Below are 19,370 nucleotides of genomic sequence, written 5' to 3'. Positions count from 1 at the left end.
TATGTTTAAAACAAAGTCGTGGACCCTCAATTTTTATTACATTTATGGATTCTTCATCAGAAAATTAGTGGAAAACGGGAAAAAAGTTTAATCAAAATCTATCAATCAAATTTGGAGAACGAACACAATTTAGTAAGCTATAAAGATGTTCACTAACGCTCCGCCTCAATTATACAATATTTTAACAACAGTTGAACAGCTCACATACACAATTAAATCATTAGCCGAACACATAGGCAACTAAATTTTTCACAGTCGTAACTCGTAAAAATCCATGTTGAGGAGCTCTTTGGGGAATTAGCTACGGATGTGTTCTTGTGTTGAGAAGAAGGGAGAGATGAAAAGAAAAAGACAATATTGGATACATCCAATCACGACTCAACGTTTGGTGAAAGGGCAATTTCATAAATTGTACAAAGATTTACCAGCTCATCCACAGAAGTTTTTTTAATTATGACATGAGTGTGGACAGTTTTGATGTAATTTGGATCTGATATGGTCTTACATCACTTACCAAGATACTAAATGGAGAAAAGCCAACCCTCCAGCGGAAAGGCTTTCATTTAACTGAAGGACATGTTTCCATGTCGAGGCACTTTCGTTCATCTGTAAGGCTGCAAGTCAGCTCAGACGTGTGACATGCACAACGGAAAAGAGTGTGTAATCGATCAGTTTGTGTTCAAACACAAATTATTTAGTTGGCCATATCGGTTGAATCTACTCACGCTGTCATATAAACCCTTGGTAGTCATGCAACCAAACTCTTCTTTAATGCTATTATTGAGCTGAAATTTTAAAATTACAGATATATAAATTCCCATTAGTGTCTGCCTGTCTATTTTTCTGTCCTTCCTTAATCTCGAGAACGGAGTTAGGTAGATGAAAGTCGAGATAAGAAACGGAAAGCTTAGGAATAGGAGGATCCTATTAACTATATACAAACTTCTGGTTTGGGCCGGAAGTTACGTTATTTCAATTGAAAATTTTTCTCCGAAACGTAGTTAGAAAGATAGCCGGCATGACTCTCTTGTTAACAGGAAAAGTACGATGTACAGGCGCAAGATACTACTAAAATCAAGAGGATTGTGCATCGAGATCTAAAAACTCGCAGCCCTGCATTGTGACTTGTCCATTTTCTACATTTTTGAATTCTTACAGAAATTTCAATAAAGCAATAAATAAACCATTAAAAATTATAACAAATAAGATTAATATCAATGAACTGTGTTTTATGGAAAACTAAAATCGCATTTTAGATGCATTTACAAACGATAAAATTCGGGAAAAAGTGAAAAATAAGTGAAAATTAAGAAAGAAATCAAGATTTTTTTATAAGTTCGCATGGCCATTCAGCTCCCGTAACTGAACTAACCCATTGTTATTGTGTTATTATTATTAGTGATATCTATTTAAAAATAGATTTTGTTTTAAACTTTTTCAACACATCTGTTTTGTGTCTTGGGCAAACTGTAGCTTCTCTATAGTAAGACGTTAATGCTAGCGATTATTACATGCTCAAAAAACATTTATAAAATCGTCGATTCTTATCATTCTGAAAAAAAAATTCTACATACAATTAACTCAGAAATTTATAAATTATAAAAATATATTATTTGAGTAATTATTCTATAAAGTGCTCGATTATATTTTTGATCTTGAAATGCTATTAGAACCGCAATTTGGATAATTCTACTTATATATATTAAATTCCATTAAAATTTGCCAAAAAATTTGATATTTTATAGTTTGATAAATATATAATTAATGTCACTAATAATAAAGACGAATATTTAAATTTATAATATATTATAAATTTCTTTATTAGAACAATTATCAACTACAAACACAGGGTAAATCAAAAGTCTTTTGCGTCCTTTTCGAAAATATTGAGAATATATTAAGTTTGTTAATATTGTTACTTGGGAAATGATATATAGAGAATTATCTTTACTTGAAAATCATATCTCCATATCTCTAGATGTTCTGAGAAATTATCTGCAGATGTTTCTTTCATTAACACCTTTTGCTGCTATCTCATTTGTCTTCTATTGTTCTTTATGACTTTTTCTCTCATGTTCGTATCATTTTTAAAGAGAAAACCGAAAACAATAACAGGCAAAAAGTGTAGAATAAGTAACAAAGTGCCAGTTCTCATCGTAACAACTAGCTCCAAGAGTCGCTTTTACCTTAATCTAGTCCTGCTCGTAAACTAAGTGAAATTAAAGATAAATAGTAGCATAAACATATATAATAACGGCAACATACACTGCTGGCCATTAAAATTGCTTTATCATAAAAGCTACACGCAACAAACGCGAAATTTTCATGAAAGTACAACATGCTGGATGCTCTGTACTTTAAGATTACCTATGATTCTGCTATTTGCTCTCCTTCCTGGTGTAGCAATTTTAATAACCAGCAGTGTAGTACTTTCAGACCTTCAAGCCAAAATCACACATAAAACATAAAAAAAAAAAAAAAAAAAAAAAATCTTCACTTTAATAGAGCATAGAATGTTAAAATTCCTCACAACTTTAGTTCAGTTGCCATTATAAAACCCCAAATTTCAAGTGAGATACACTTGCCCAACAGACCAGCGAGGTGCTATACCTAGCAGAAAATGTTAAAAAACTATTTCACAATTACACCCGATCACTTCTACTTTTAATATTTTGTAATTATATAGACCAATAAACATTAATTTAATGAAATATTACCTTAAAAATAAAAAATAATAATAACTTTTTTTAATTTAAATGACACAAAATTAAATTATAATATAAATTAATTAAAGACCAAGTTGATAATAAAACATTAATTAAAATATTAAAGGCAAACGGAATATTGTTTAACATACATTTATTTGTTTTTGATAATTTTAGACTACAATAAAATGGGAGAAAGTTTGCTTAATGCCTCTTCAAGATATTATAAGCTAATTATAAAAATATCTTGCACAGTCGATGATTTTTTTTTTCATTCTTCTAATAGAAAAATTAACATTGTTAAGATTAAATAGAGCAAATTTCATCTATATAAATGCACGGACAAATTTAAATTACAGTATTTTCCCTTTAATTTAAAGCAAAATGTGCCATAGATTATAGATTAAGAGAGAGTTAGTGAGTTAAAACAGTTTAATATATTACATTAACGTCATTAAGAAAACAAAGTAATCATTTGTCATTATTCATGTATTCAACTTTCTGTATAATAATGCGAATTATTTTTAATAGAATCGAACTTATTATGATTATTATTTTGTTAGTAACAATGTAACAAGCTTATAAATATTGTTTTTTATTAATAAACAGGACTAATTATACAGATAATGTTTTGGCACAATATTAGCTTAATAAATTATAATAAGTATAATTATTTTTAAAATACGTGTTATATTAATACAGTAATATGTTAGATTAATGCGAATTATTTCATTAAGATTTAAAACGTTTATTTGGAATTTTGGAAAAGAGAAGAGAAACCTTTCAGAGACAAAACTGATAAAGTTTCATTAAAATGCGCAAAATGATAAGTTCAAGCAAGGTGAAACTTCTCACGTTGTTTGGGGATTAACTTGTAGACTAATAAGTACAATATTTTTACTTCAATTCAATTTCACTTCATTAAAAAGGTTTATAAAGTTATAAAAGATTTAATATTACATCGGTAATAATTACACGATATAATATTATCGATGTAAAAATTGATTTGTAACAAAAAATGCTTATTAGCAGCGAGACAACTTTCGTATAACATTGGTGCAAAGTAATACATGATGCTAATTGTGGAACTTTCGTAATAGGCAACTTCATTAAAATATGATTTTTTAGAAAATTATTTTCGTTTAAGAGATGAACAAGAATAGATTTCTGTCCAAAAAATATAATTAAAAAAATAATAATAATAATAACTTGAAAGTTATAAACCGTAACAAATCTTGACCTTTGCGCTTGGCTTGTTTTTAATATTATATAAAAAATTTACGATTGTAAAATTAAACAATATTTTTTAAAAATTATTTGCGAGAAAATTGGACGCTTTCTTGCAAAAAGTATTTTGTGAAACATCGAGTTAATTATCTTGCAACGCTGTATCTTCACAGACCAAAAACATAAAGCGAAATAAATAAATAAATAAATAATAATCGTGTATATATTTGTATATTGTATACAGTACATATATCGATGATAAGACCAAGTGAAATGCCGTTATTTAAAACAATGCAGAGCAAATTAACAAAAAAATAATAATAAATTAAAAATAGTCATGTGGCATTTAAGTTAATTGTCGGATAGACATCGAGCCAGTTCACGAGAAGTTGAGGATCGAACTTTGATGTCTTACAGGCAACGTCGGAATGGCGACGAACTTCTACCCGGAAACAAACACAAAATATAGCTCATACAGCGTATACACACGTATAAATATACCAAGACTACCCCATTGTTAGTTTAGGTAAAACTACAATTTTATGAGAAAAAGAAAATGTAAAAGAATGGAATGAAATCCGCAGACATTTTTTTTTAAAGTCAAAAGACTAACAAATTTGAATAAAATGATCAGTTAAATATTATAAAAAATCCGACTCAAGATTTTTTTATAATACTGTATTTAACTGCCAAAAAGACCTTTCGCCTTAAGGTCTTTTTTGGCAAGCTTATTAGGAGTTCGACCAAGTTCACAATGTGGTGAAGAACAGGGCCCGACATGTTCGGACCCACGGAAAAATTCCTGGGGATTTTTTACACGTTCCGATATAAATATTATTAAATAAGAGCTGGCGCGAATGAAAATAAGAACACACCAGGTTTTTGTTCTTACATGTATTAATTTGCAGAAATGCAATTAATTTCAGTGTGCTTGATGAGAATGTTGCCAAAATTAACATTTTGTTTTAGTATTTAATAACGTCAGGAGGTCCTGATTAGACTACAAATTGTTATTAACAATCGATCTGAAAAACGAATCAATTTGAATATAACAGATCGTCTTAATAATGTTTCAATTGTCTGCATTAAACTCACTCTCAACAGAAATATTTTTAAGAAAGACTTAATTTTCTCTTATGCTATGGAATTAGAGTTTTCTCTCATATATTATAAAATAAATAACAATCCATATTCAATGTTTTGTTAATTTTAACTTTGTTTTTTTTTCCTCCATCAGAATTTTTTAAAATTTTGTGGATAAAGATATTCAATCTTCAATTAATTGTAAAATCTAATAATTATTTATAACATTATATATGTATATAATAGACTCAGATTTAAATAGTTTTTAAATTAAACAGAAAATGAATCAGAAGTATTCATGAGAAATATCAATAATTATAATATTTTGATAGTTTTCCTGGTACGGGATAGTAAATGAATTATCATTGAATCTGAATAACAATATAATGTCTTTCTTCTATTTACGACATCAATAAAATGTATAATAATTTCATTTTAATATTTCTATATGCTGTTTAATAAACAGTTAATGCATTTACCGTCAGTTAGTTATTGTTTTGTGACACAAGAAAGGCGTCAATATAAGGGTAAAAAAATAAATAAATACAGACAAGACGTGAAAATAATGTGAATAGGTTAATAACTGTGACTTACTATGAGGAAAATCCACGAATAAATTCTTGATAATTTTCGTTTCTACAATAAATCTTCAAAATTTGTAAGAATATAGAGACTTCGTGAGCCTCGTGAACGGCGCTAAAAATGAAATCAAAGTTATTTATATCAAAATATTTTTGGTGAAAAATATCAACAATTAGTTAAATATAAAAATCTAACTCTAATTTTCCACCAAATAATAATTGATAGCATTAATATATATTGTTTCAATGAGTCAACGTAAATGAAATACGTATCGTGTGGTCTTTTATTGCAAAAGTCGAATTGGACATGCTTGATGTGAAACGATAATATAGAATAATTATTATAATGAAGTAAAAATAGGTTACAGATATTCCTTCGATTTAGAATCCAAAGAATATCTGTATAATTATTTTGAATATCCTTTTAGTTTACATAATTCAAACATCATATTTCAAGAAGAGACTTTCTAATACAGTAGTTTACAGTATAGACTCTAGTATTTAAAACTCACTATACTGTAATTATTGGTGTGTTAATTCATAATTTGTAACGCAAATCATTTAAAGTTTAAATAATATTTATATTACATTAATATGTTCTTTATATAAACTGATATTACTCTTGAGGTAATGAGAAATTTAACATTTTAGGTAGATAGAGATATAAATTTTCTGTTACTAAGGGCTAAAAATTAGAAAACTTGTTTGTATATTAAATTATTAATGACGTATTTCCAGAACATTCGCGTAAAGAAGAAAAAGTATACTGTTAACAACGAAAGTGATTTTTTAAATTAATTATCATACAATATTTCTAAATATTATTTTTATAATATTTAGAAACATTATACGATAATTAAGTTACAATCACTTTCGTTGTTAACAACAAACTTACATGTTTCTTAATAGTTGGAATTGTTGAAGGGATGTTTTCGCAGGGTTTTTCGCTCATCGATCCCTTTCTGTACTGATAGAAAATAAGAATAAACTACACACAGAATGAAATAAAAACAAAGTAAAAATTAATATTTTTTCTTATTAAACATAAATCGAAATTCAAATTCAAAATTTTACTTTATCAAAATATACAGTATATTAGTTTTTAAATACAGTAGAATATAAATACGTTTGTCTATCGATTTCGAAATGACCTCTCCTTTTTTCTGTTTTCGGCATGGTGGATAACTCTTCTCATCCTGTGGGCACTAATAGGGCCTTTTTCCATATCTAATTTGATTCCTGGGCTAAACGACAGGCAGAATTTAGTTACAGACATTCGGTACCGGAGAAAAAGGCAAGTAGCCAAGAACTTCCTTATAAACAGGGAAGAAGAAAAAGGTTTTAGATTATTAGACAATATTCGCAATTGTCACTATTCTTTATATTAATCATAAAACAAATTATGATATACTGTATATATTAACATTATTCATTGTTGTTTTTCTTTCTCTTCCCATTCTGTGGATATTAAGAGGTTTTTTTAAGCAAGACCATTATGGGTTCGGGTAGACCCACAATGAGGCGATATGGTGGTGAGGAACCGGGCCCAACACCTTTTATACATGTTTTTTGGGGACGGACCATTCCCAAAAAGCATGTATAAAAGTCAACACTAGAACATTCGGAACATATTACAAGTAGAGCTTTTATTATAGAACTGCAATTACACGGAGAGAACTACCTGGAAGATGTTTATAACAATTATTCAATTAAAATAAAAATTTACAGAGAAATATAGTGAGTACGGTATTTTATATTTTCAAGATGTGAATAATTAGAACAAAACTGGATGCAATTTCGGTATTAAAATTTCTCATTAAGAGAAGTTACTTGAGTTACTTACTTGAAAAATACGAAAAATAATATAATATTCTTGATCATATATATATATATTTTCATTTTTGGCTCGTTCGGATGACTCGTCCCTCCTCACCTGATGGGACGAGTAATACATCCGAACATGAGATTATCGACTGAAAACTTTAATAAAAATTTCTCATTATTTAATCCCAAACTCATTATCGATGTGATAAGTATGGTAAAAAGCATTCCAATAGCCGGAAGTGTATAATTACTTTATAATATATAATTTCGAATATAATCTGATTATGTCACAGTTCAAAAGTCTATCCATAACAAGATAAAACAATCTTCAGAAGGCATCCAATGCTGATTATTTCAAATAAAGTCGGTCTTTCTTTCTTTCTTTCTTTCTTTTTTTAAGCTTTTAGTTGGAATGGAACAAAGTTGGACAAAATAGAACAAATTTATTTGAATGTGAGCACTCGTACTTTCAATCACGATAACTAAAAAATTGCGGCATGCTCTATTTTTCAGGCAACGAATGCTGTTGTTTTTTCAGAAGAGAACAAATGAAATTCAATTGCGTAGTATATTTAGCGCACTAGTGATTGTTTAGTGGTGGATTCACCGATATGTCAGCAACTAAACAATCATCAGTGCGCTAATTTGACTGCCGCGCAGTGGGGCCATTGATAAGTAAATTTGACAAAAATTCAGTTGTATAATATTTATCATTTCTAAAATTATTTTTTAAGTATATTTTGTTAAATACACCACACGAACAATGAATCTCATTTATTTAAATGCAATTTGATAACATACCGGGATGAGATTTGCTCCTGGCCAGGATCGGATTTACATAAGGGCATTTGGGGCCTGTGCCCTGGGCCCCCACAAAACTAAAAAAAATTATGTTTAAACATAATTTTTTTTTCTATTACCGCGACAGCCTAGTGTGGCCTAATCATGAGGGCCACAGGCAGAGAAAACCAAACCCGGGAAAAAAACCTATGAAACATCGGAAAATTTCGGGAAAAAATTTCACATAGGTATTTTTCAGTTAAATTAAAATAATTCGTTTTACACAATAAAATATATGTATGTTTGCAGTAACCTTATTTTTAAATGAAATTTACAATTTCCTAGTTGAAATCTAATTGAAAGTACAGTATTTTGTGTAAATTTTCTAAATCATCAAATTTGCCTACTCTTAAAAGGGAGACCCCACCGTATTTGTGCCCAGGGCCCCTTGTTTGTTAAATCTGGCACTGCTCCTGGCAATGATAACAAATTTACAAAGTAGAGGATACGCTAAATTTACACTAAATTAACGAGTAATAATATAAAAATTCAAAATTTAATAAGTTTTATCTCTAGAAGTTGCTGGTTGACTCGTGAATAGAATCTGGGCTATCATATAAAATTTCTTCCTTTGCGTTTGCGATATTTGGACAATCTACGAGGTCTGTTCAAAAAATTCTTTATTTATTACAAAAAAAAAAAAAAAAAAATATTTCACTTACAATTTATCGGTCAGAGTCCCCTTCAAAATAGTCTCCTTCCCAACGTATACATTTATCCCAACGGTGTTTCCACTTTTTGAAACAGTCCTGGAACGCTTCTTCCGAAATCTCATAAGCTCCTCCGTGGAATTTTTCTCTATCGCTCGAATGGTGGCAAATCTTTTTCCTTTTTTAGTTTGGGGAACAGGAAAAAGTCGCATGGGGTCAGATCAGGTGAGTAGGGTGGGTGGGAAAGAACAGCAGTTTTGTTTTTGCCAAAAAATCACAAGTTCTGAGGGACGAGTAAGCTTCCAGATAGTACTCCGTGTTGACTGTCTGGCCTGTAGGTGATGCATAACCCCATTTGCATCGAAAAAAACAGTCAACAACACCTTAACATTTGAGCGAACTCGTCGAGCTTTTATGGAGCAAGGGGATGTTTCACCCACCCTCACCATAAGTCTTGGTAATCAACTCAAAGGTTTCAGTGAAGGATTTCCCGAGTTTCACACAGAATTTCACAAAACAACGCTGCTCCTTCAAAGAGCTCATTTACGCGGATCCGACTTTTCGCCGAACCCTACAAACACCCCTTCACATAAACGACCGTAACTAATCACCAAAACAAGATATCAACAAACGGATTGAAGATTACTCGGGAGGTTTCCGCGGACACAACGCCTCCAAGCGGATTAAAAAATAACCAACTGGAGACGCTCTATTCAAAACGTTCGGGAATTTTTTAAACAGACCTCGTATAGCATCTCTGCAAAACTCTTGTAACTTTATGCAACGCGAAAGAAAATTCTTAGAAATAACTATAATCTCACAAACTCTCCGTTTCTACTTGTTTTGTTCGTTCGGTTTGGTTTGGTTTATTTGCATACGGCAACTCGACTTATGGGTGATCTGCGAGGGAGATGCATCCCGGGAGGACTTTCTATGGAAAACTGGCCCCTATTTAGGTGTTAGGTAAAATCTGAAGAAAACCCGGAAACTCTCGACCAACTACCAGTGTTCACTGATTTTATCCATTCGGTCACTGGTGGACTTCTTATTCGTTTGGACTTTCACAAAACTTTGTTGTAAACGGACAAATGCTTTCGTCTGTATTTTCGAGTAGCTAGGAAACAATATTGAATTTTCAATTGGTTTTTTTTTTTTACTCTTTTAGCCCAGTAGACACCAAGAAGGACTCTTTTAAAAAGCTCATCTTGGGTTCGGGCTAGACCCATAACGGAGCGGCCGAATGAGGGATGGAACTCGACATAGCCAGATGACCATTTTCCCTAAAAATTCCTGGAGTTTTTCAACCCGTCTGAATTCATTTTCGGTTCCTCCAGAGCGATAGGCTGATATCCTTACAGCTTGGCTATCCGGTTTTCTATTTGATTTTAAGCTTTTTTTTAAAAAATTCTGATATAAAGAGTGAAAGTCTCCGATAGAAATAGGGAAGAAGCTCTTTTAATGATTGTCTTATTACATCAGATCTAATTACATCAGACCTAAGACAATGACAGTTCGGTCGGCGCTCGGTACGGCCACCAACCGAATGATTTCAATAAATTGTTGGTAAAATTGTTGTTTTAATTCACATAAATTTGAGCTTTTGTTATTCTAGATAACATTTTGGATGAAAATAAATTAGTTTCGATGCAATTTTATGCATTGAATTAAGCGATAAAAGTAAAATAACTCTATGAGAAACTTCCATGAACTTTGACTTATCAATCCGGAAGTTTCGCGAGTACTTCACTGATAAACAGAGAGACTTTCCTAGAATCTTTCTAGACCGAGTAGTTATTACTATTTTTTTTGTAGGAGTGTCTGTAATGCCAGATGAAGAAAAAGAAGAAAATACAGTTTTTTTAAAGCGATTTTTGCACTTTTTGATTGCTTATATTTTGACAGCTCTTTTATAAAAAAAAAACCTGAAATTTTGCACACTGCATAAGAACATAATTATCTTTCAAATGAAATATTCAGAATTATTTTAGGCGTTGGGAGAGCGGAGAAATCAATTCCCAAAAATTCGCCACTCTGATTCCTACATAATCAGTTGCTACCGAAACACGATTCACCCTTTGAGCACAAAGTTTTGTCAGGGAGAGAACAAATAAAAAGTTCTGTTTCGTCTGCGTTCAAAATCTTTTCTGTATGACTAGTGATTAATGGAAAGAAACTTAACTTCATATTGTACTGCTGCTTTGTGATAAATTCCAGACGTTTCCCTACAAACAGCTTTGAACCTTATATTATGTCACTTTCGAAATTTTTCAAGCCACCCATTGAGGCTTTGAATTTCACGCCACGAAATTTGGTTGGATTCAAATTTTAAGATTTTGCCTTTTTCTTAAACTCTTTACACCCTGTGGATACTAAGAGTGCCTCTTTGAGTAAGCCCATTATGGGTTCGACCAAGCCCACAATAGGGTGGTAGGGTGATGAGGGACGAGGTCCGACATATCCGAACAGACCACCACCCGAAAAACTCCTGGTGATTTTTCGACCCGTCTGAATTCGAACCCGGGTCCCCCCGAGCGGTAGGCGGCCACTTTGATCGCTCGGCCATCCAAAGCTATATCATTGGCTTTGATATAGGAACATTCTGATTTTTTAATATGAAGATTCTTTGCCAATAAAAGCACTATTCCCATCTTTCAACAGTGATGGTTGTCGTTCGTTATTGTTACGGCGCCAATGGCTGAATAGCTCTTCTTGTTTCTTGACGATTTCCATAGCTTGTGTTTTCCCAATCTTGAACATTTTTGCTAATTTCCTCATTTTGCACTTTTTGTCATTTATGATATTCAATAATTTCTATTTTATTCTTTTAATGTCGGTGATTTACGTGAAGCCATAGCGGCTTTCGCAGATTCTCTTTTCTGTAAAATCGCAAGTTCTGTCTTCACTACAGATGAAGAATAGACAAAGGTGTAACGTGGATAATCGTCAACTTATATAGTACTTTCTATCGTAACAGAAGCTTTCTAAATAGCCATCAGCGATAGAGATTGAGGCTCAACTCTGGATTGGTGGCCAAGTGGATTATTCTGCCAAGCATCCTTTTGTTTATGGCGTGATTGGCTTCATAAATTCAACTGTCTATCGCTGATAAACTATTTAGAAAAATTTCAATCCTTCAAAGTGAAGAGGATGCAAGACAACAGGTATGATAATTATGAGATTGAATGAATGTTCACGGAATTGTTTTCGACTAACTCTCGTCGATGTGATATATTTTCATGCATTGAAAAACATTGTTTCTGTTAATTACGGTCGAAAGGTGCACATGCTTTCCATCCATTGATGTGGACAGATACACTAAAAGAATTCCTACAACAGCAAGTCAGCTATTGTAGGTATATAAAATTATAGTGTGTGAAATTTTTGGGAATAAACTTTTTGATTTAAGACTTTTGATAATTAAAGTTAGTTAATGATTTGAGAATTTCTTACAAGATTTAGAATATTTAATTATAAATCCGTTAGCAGCTGATACTTTTACTGTCATAATAAAATTGTGCTGTCAAATGGATTCTAAGGACTCAATAGGAATGAAGTATTAAGTTTTTAGTAGAGTGACTGCAAATGCCAAACAGTAAAGTCGACTCGATAAGAATCTCCTGTGTACAGTATGTTACGAGAGGTCGAGAATCAATCGTAGTGCATTAAAATGCAAATGAAGTGTCCCCACATTGTAATGAAGTTACATACTATAGTATTTTAAACAGGACCACAAAAATTGCCCACTTTAGAGAAGTGTTCGTTAAGAAAGGTTTCACTGTAATCATGAATAGAATAAAATACTAAAATAGTTTTAATATTATTTATATTCAGTTATATTTACTAACAAATATTTTCATTCCACATTTTCAATACATGATTCTCAACAAATAAATAACATAATAACATATTGAGAAATGTTTATTATTTAAAATTGTTTATCAATTTTTGATCACTAGTTGAGTGGAAAATTTTAAACAAAATACGTTTATTATTTATTATTAACATTATATTAAAATTCATTTATTACAACTTGAATTAATAATTATGTTTTCCTCCTCTTCTTTTTTTAAAAGCATAAAACAAACAAAATTTGTAACAAATAATTTTATTTGCAAAAAAAAAAATTAAAAACAATTACTATCTGAATTTGAAATTTAATTATAAAAAATAAAAGTATTACGATTATTTATCGAAGTTAATTGGGTTTATAGAGAATCAATATTCTTTAAAGTTTATATTTTTCAAAAAAATATTGTAATAATTACTCCTTGTTTTCCAGTTCGCCTACTTCATTATATGTGCCAATACCAAAGCAACAGTTTAAACACAGCATTTATATCGTAAGTTTTATTTTAAATCTTTAAAATATTCTACACAAAAAACACAATAGACACTAAAAGTTTTTGCTTTCTTGTTACTATTTTTTATTATTATTATTTTTTTTTTAATAGTGAAAAGATGTTTCCTTGTTATTCTTTTTTACAGCGAAAAACTTGTTTCCATTTAAAACTAGAATTCCATAATTTAAAGCTATAATTTTAAAGCATGCATTTCCTATTGAATTCACAAGGACAAAATAATAAAATCTTTCAATTTTCTCCCATTTTCAAACGATTAAAATCTGTTGCGACATCTCCACGTCGATAAATGTAATCAAACAGGACACACAGAACTCCGAGTTGAACAGCTGAATAAACATTAACTTACTAAATTTGGTAAATTATAAACTGAAGCAGTAAAAAGCACGTGTAGTAAAACTTGCATAAAGTATTACATATATCCGAAATCTAATCAAATATACAAGATAATTAATTAATTATTAATAATAATAATTATTTTAACATACATTAAAATTGACAGATTAATACACAAATTTTATTATGAATACATTTTTTTGCCGCCTATTATTATTTATTTAATATTATGTTTTTTATTAGTTTTATTTTACTTACTTAATGCAGAAATAGGAAATTGTAATATTCAATTTTTAACCCACTAATTTATTTATAATACATTACACTATACATTTATTTGAAATATACTTTGATCTACTATAAGAGCTATCCATAGTGTATTTGAATCATCGAAATTCTGTTCTGTTTCGATTTAATTTACACGCACAGAAATTTTAATACGATCTCGAATTATAAATTAATTGATGACACTTAAAAGAAAGTTATCGTTTGAATACGTTTTCGCTGTTTTGTAGAGTTATTCGAAGCTTCTCTCCCCTATAAAATACTTTAAATATGCAGCATAAGCTCGCAAAACATGGACAAATATAAAACGAAGTTATAAAATATGCATAAAAATTGACATCTGTATTAAAATTATCTCGAATACATTCTATACTTTCCTCGAAACGGAACTAGATATACGGAAATAGGAAATCCTGGTATTAAACATATTTATTTATATTTAAAATGTTTATAAATGAATATATCTTACCTCTTATTATACTTCAAGTTATCCACACATTGCTTAAATTATATTATTTGGTTGAAAATTTATCCGAAATTCGATTCTGACGTCATAGGTATTCCAATCCACTGTGACGTCATTGATGTTCTGTAGGTACTTAACTTTATGTGACGTCACGGCCGTATGGATCTATTCACTCATTCGTTTGTTCGCCAGAAGAAATTTTAACCAGTTATTCACTACGGGGAAGCAAAACGTAAGCAACAAGTAAGTTAACTGTATCTTCGTTATTGTCATTATTATAATATATTGGGGAGGGAAAAATATCAATTGTTTGATCCGTTTAAAGAACGACCTTAACATCTAAAAATAACTAAATAAATGTCACAAAATTTGGCAAGTGTTGAGTTCAAATATCTTCCTTTGTGTAAGATTATTTCGGAGAAAGTAAAAGAAAAACACGATTATAAACAATTGTTTTTAAAAAATTATTATTATTTTATTTGAACAAATAATTTAAACTCTTTACAAGTTTAGAAAGGTCAGCATACTTAAAATAGCATCAATTAGATAGTTTATTTCCTGTTATAATTGACATAAAAATGAATATAAATTAGATTATGTATTTTAAACATAGAAAATGCTTTAGTATAAGAGAGTTGATGAAAATCTGAGCTTAACTGGAACTAAAATTCATATTTAAATATATTTAAATATCTTATTTTATTTATCTTTTAAGTTAATTTATCTAGAACTTGATAAATTAACTATAGTAAATCAATTTACTTGAGTATTTACTGTGGTATTATTATTTGCACAGAAGCGTTAATTTTATCCAATTTAATCATTTTAATTTTTAAAACATATTGAACGTTATTATTTATTATGAATATAAAATATTCTGTAAACAATTGGATATATTAAATTTAAAAATAAATATTATTTTAAAAGATTATAAAATATCTAATCAAGTTTTATTCAGGATAATGATACAAAATAAAAATAATCGGTAGTTACATTATTTTTACACTAAACCAGAAATTCGTTGATCTATTTTGAATGAGGTCAATGATACCTTTAATTAAATATCTGTATTGCATAATTAAATTTTGTATTGATAGGATAATGGCATATTCTATATTATGAATATATGCATGCACGTGGTTTATAACGCGAATGACAGTTATTCACCTGTTACATAATATAATTTTTCTTATAATTTTGTACCGTTTATTTAATATTAAATTATCTTTAGAGATGAATATATAAATTTATAAATCATTTTTTAATAGTGTTTTTAAAGTTAAATAACTTATTCTGCCCGTATTGATCGATTGATTTTAGTCCGTTTACTATTTTTATTACATATATATGCTATTTATTTATTTATTACAGTATATAGAATTTATTCTAATTTTATTCTAGAATTTCTTGAAAATTTGCATCAGTTCTTGTAACTTTTTGATTATTTGCAATTGGAACAACAAAAAATAAAAATAAATCTTTTAAAAAAATTAACCTTTTACTCTACTAAAATGCTATTTCTGTTATTTATATTTTGTTAATAGCTGTTAAAATTCAATCAATTTTATTTTTTTCTTCCACAAATTTACAAGTTAAAAAAGAAAGAAAGAAAAAACACTGATTCTGCAAAAGTGTAAAAGTTTTTATTTAAAATGTGGGTCACCTTAAAATAAAGACCTCGTTTATTAAGTAAAAACAAACAGTTAAAATGATTAATTTAAGCTAAACAGATAAATATTATTATTATTATGCTCTTACAAGATATGTAATAATTATCATATTTGATATTAATCCTGCGTGAAAAAAAGATAAATTAAAATAATAACAAGTAATTTTATTTATGAAAGTCGAGAGTTAATCGCCTCATTTTTATAAAAGTTAATGCGTAAACAAACAAAATATTTGCTTGTTATGCACTTAAATACGCTCTTCTCAATGTAACATTATCTTAAGTTATTATATTCTCACAAAAAGTAGAGGTAAAATTTACTTGGTCGTTAACAAACTTTTCAAAGCGTCAGGCAAGGTAACACGTTTCACTTCTTACTGATTTAAACATACACAGAACACTTGATTTATATGTTTATCTTATACATTACTGATGTTATAAGATAATTACATACGGTAAATTAACTTTAATTAAATTAAATTAAATTAAAAATAACGGTAATTAACTTTAAATAAAATTAACTTTTATTTAACCAATATAATTAAGTTTAATTTTAAATGTACTAGAAAAGATCATCGTTAAATGTAAGCTATTGTTAGACTCGCATCGTGTTACGTAACTACTTTGCAGGTCTTGTTCTCTATTTAAAAGTATTAAATAGTTCAAATTAATGAGCCTTATAATATTGTATCTAAAGAAGAAGAAAAAAAAACGAAGTAAATTATGCGTTTTTATTTCTAAATTCTATTTCAACAAAATTCGAAGTACTTAAAAATAGATTAGAAATAGCTAAATAAGTAATAATTATTACAATTTTTATCTGGAAGTTGTAAAATTTTTTCTTATCGAACAGCTGCTAGTCTTGCAATTAACAACTTAGCAACAAAGCATTGCCAATTGGATCAAATCAACAATAAATGACTGCCAAACTGATGTCACATGTCACAACAACGACAAGAAAAGTATTATTATTATTTTTTTAAATAAAAAAAGATTTACATTCTGTAAATAGTTAATTCGAAGGTCATAAGACTTAAGCTACCTGTAAAAAAAAATTCTCTTTAAATTTATCCTTGTTAATTTTGACATTTATCGTTATTGACCAGTTGACATGTAAATGCTTCTTTTTATATGTCAACTGGTCCTTTTTATAGGTAAAATTTATACACAGACGTTTATTGTAGGACTTATTATACTGGTGTAGTTTCCATTAACAAATAGAGAAGAACTTTTGGCTAAGTTCTCTCCTCTCTTTACTAATCGGAAACTACAGCAATGTAATAAGTAATTAATAAACAAGGTCCAAGTAGACATGATATACAGAGAAATTTATAAGAATAAGGACATAGAGGTAAAAAGAATTATTATATACAGACACATTATTTAAGTAATTTCTCATATATGGATTCGATTTAATGTGTCGATAACTTCATAAATTATATTAAAATGATAATAAATCAAATTAAATAGCCTTAAAATATATTTTAGTATAAATTTTTAAGTTTATTATTAAGTTTTATATATCGTTAATATAATATTTGATTATAAAATAAATATAAAAGTGCTTGCATAACATTATATTTTAAGGTAAAAATAATAAAACATATTGAAATGAGAAAATAAACTGCAGAAAAAAATAATTTTATATTATAAATATCAAAATGTAGAATTGTTGCTCTTGAAAACTAATATTAAAGTTTATAATTTTAGCATAAAAGATATTGACAGTAAATTGTGTTTGATCAAATAATAATTAGAAATCAAAGTTTAAATTTTTTAACTTAATAATCGCAGAAATTAGTAACAATAATCGATAAAATATTTATAAATTAACATTAGAATAAATATAAAATAATATAATAATAATGTACTTTCACGTAACTGTGTAAGTAACCTGCAAATTATCTATTTAGAAAATGGATAATTTACAGATTGTCTATACAATATAAACGCATGGAACTTAGATTTAGGCTTGAAATCAAGAGTTAATGAAAGGAAAACAAATGTATTCTAAATATATTCTCTGTCATTGCTATTTTTTCTATAATTTCATTGACGGAGAAGACAGCATTATCCAGAATTATTGAGCATATTTGTCAAATTTAAATTATTTCAAATTTTCAGCAATTTGTAATTATACAAAATTCAAATAATAGTAATCATAACTTTCATTATTTTTAAATTAAACACACACACACATATATATATATATATATATAATGTTTATTTGTTATTTTTAACTGTTTTTAATGGGCATTGTTGTATTTTTGTTGCGACTGAGAGGTCTTTATTGTCTTCAAGACATCGCCTTCATGTATAATTATTTCCGATGTATTTTGTTTTAAACTTCATAATGCAATATGTAAACATTTTAAAAGATAAACAATTTTTGTAATTTTATGTTTAATTATTCATAAAATTATTTTAGTTTTATAGAACTTAAGGATCATAATCACATGAAAAATATTAAATTTCAGATATCGAATAACATCAAATCAAGGGTATATGATACTGTGTAAGTAGGTCAATTTTATCCGTAACTTTGCAATAGAATCTTATGTATGTATGCGAAAACAATAATAACGAGCAACTATTTATTGTGACATCATCACAATGCCGGGCTGCAATGTTTAATCAAAATTTATTTTATTTAAAATATATGCTCTCCACCTCAAATTAGTAGCGTTAATAGCAAGCCCTGTACATCATACTTTTCCTATTAGCAGTAGAGTCAGGCCGGTCATCTCTCTAACACCTTTCGGGGAAAAATTTTTGAATTGAAATAACGTAACTTCTGATGCAAATCGGAAGTTCTTATATAGTTAATCGGGGCCTCTTGCCCCTAGTCTTCCTATATCTGATCTCGGCTTTCATCTATCTAACTCCGTTCTCGAGATAAAAGAAGAACAAACAGTGGGAATTTATAGGTCTGCACTATATTTTTAATTTCAGCCCAATAAGAAATGTAGTGTACTGTACAGTACATGAAAGTCCCATAAAACTTTCTGTAGTTTTACAAAAATTAATTATTCAAAAGTAATGCACAATCACTAGATCATATTATTATTTATCAATAAAAATTCACTATGAGGTGTCCATATTGTTTTATTTTATTATATATATTAAATTTAATATATCGTATTTCCATATATTTTATATTTTCATATTATTATCATATTATATTTTTTCAAATATGTACATTTTATCGTATTTGTCATGTAAGTCTATATCATGTAGTTTATATATTTTAAATATGATATGTAGTACTGATTTTAATTTATATACTGTATATTAAAGCATCACTACATATCATACTTAAAATATTTTTAACTCTTTATGCCGTATG

General features: G+C 28.7%; 1 protein-coding gene across 2 annotated transcripts in view; it reads left to right on the top strand.

The window, feature by feature from the left end:
* Positions 1-14,431: 14,431 nt before the first annotated feature.
* LOC136984394 (solute carrier family 35 member G1-like) overlaps positions 14,432-19,370 on the top strand; it is a 39,321-nt gene continuing 34,382 nt past the window's right edge. Inside the window, exon 1 of one of the 2 annotated variants that reach the window (XM_067281363.1) lies at positions 14,432-14,598. Coding sequence is in view for 1 of the 2 variants with exons in the window: in XM_067281362.1 (XP_067137463.1) it covers positions 18,530-18,539 (10 nt within the window). In the remaining variant the exon portion in view is untranslated. Of the gene's footprint in view, positions 14,599-18,519; positions 18,540-19,370 lie in introns of those variants that run through there. The other variant, XM_067281362.1, reaches the window with a different exon arrangement.

This window comes from Centruroides vittatus, unplaced genomic scaffold (assembly GCF_030686945.1).
Source record: "Centruroides vittatus isolate TY-2023 unplaced genomic scaffold, ASM3068694v2 contig_918, whole genome shotgun sequence".
NCBI classification, from domain to species: domain Eukaryota; kingdom Metazoa; phylum Arthropoda; class Arachnida; order Scorpiones; family Buthidae; genus Centruroides; species Centruroides vittatus.
This window is presented reverse-complemented; position numbering and strand designations above follow the sequence as displayed.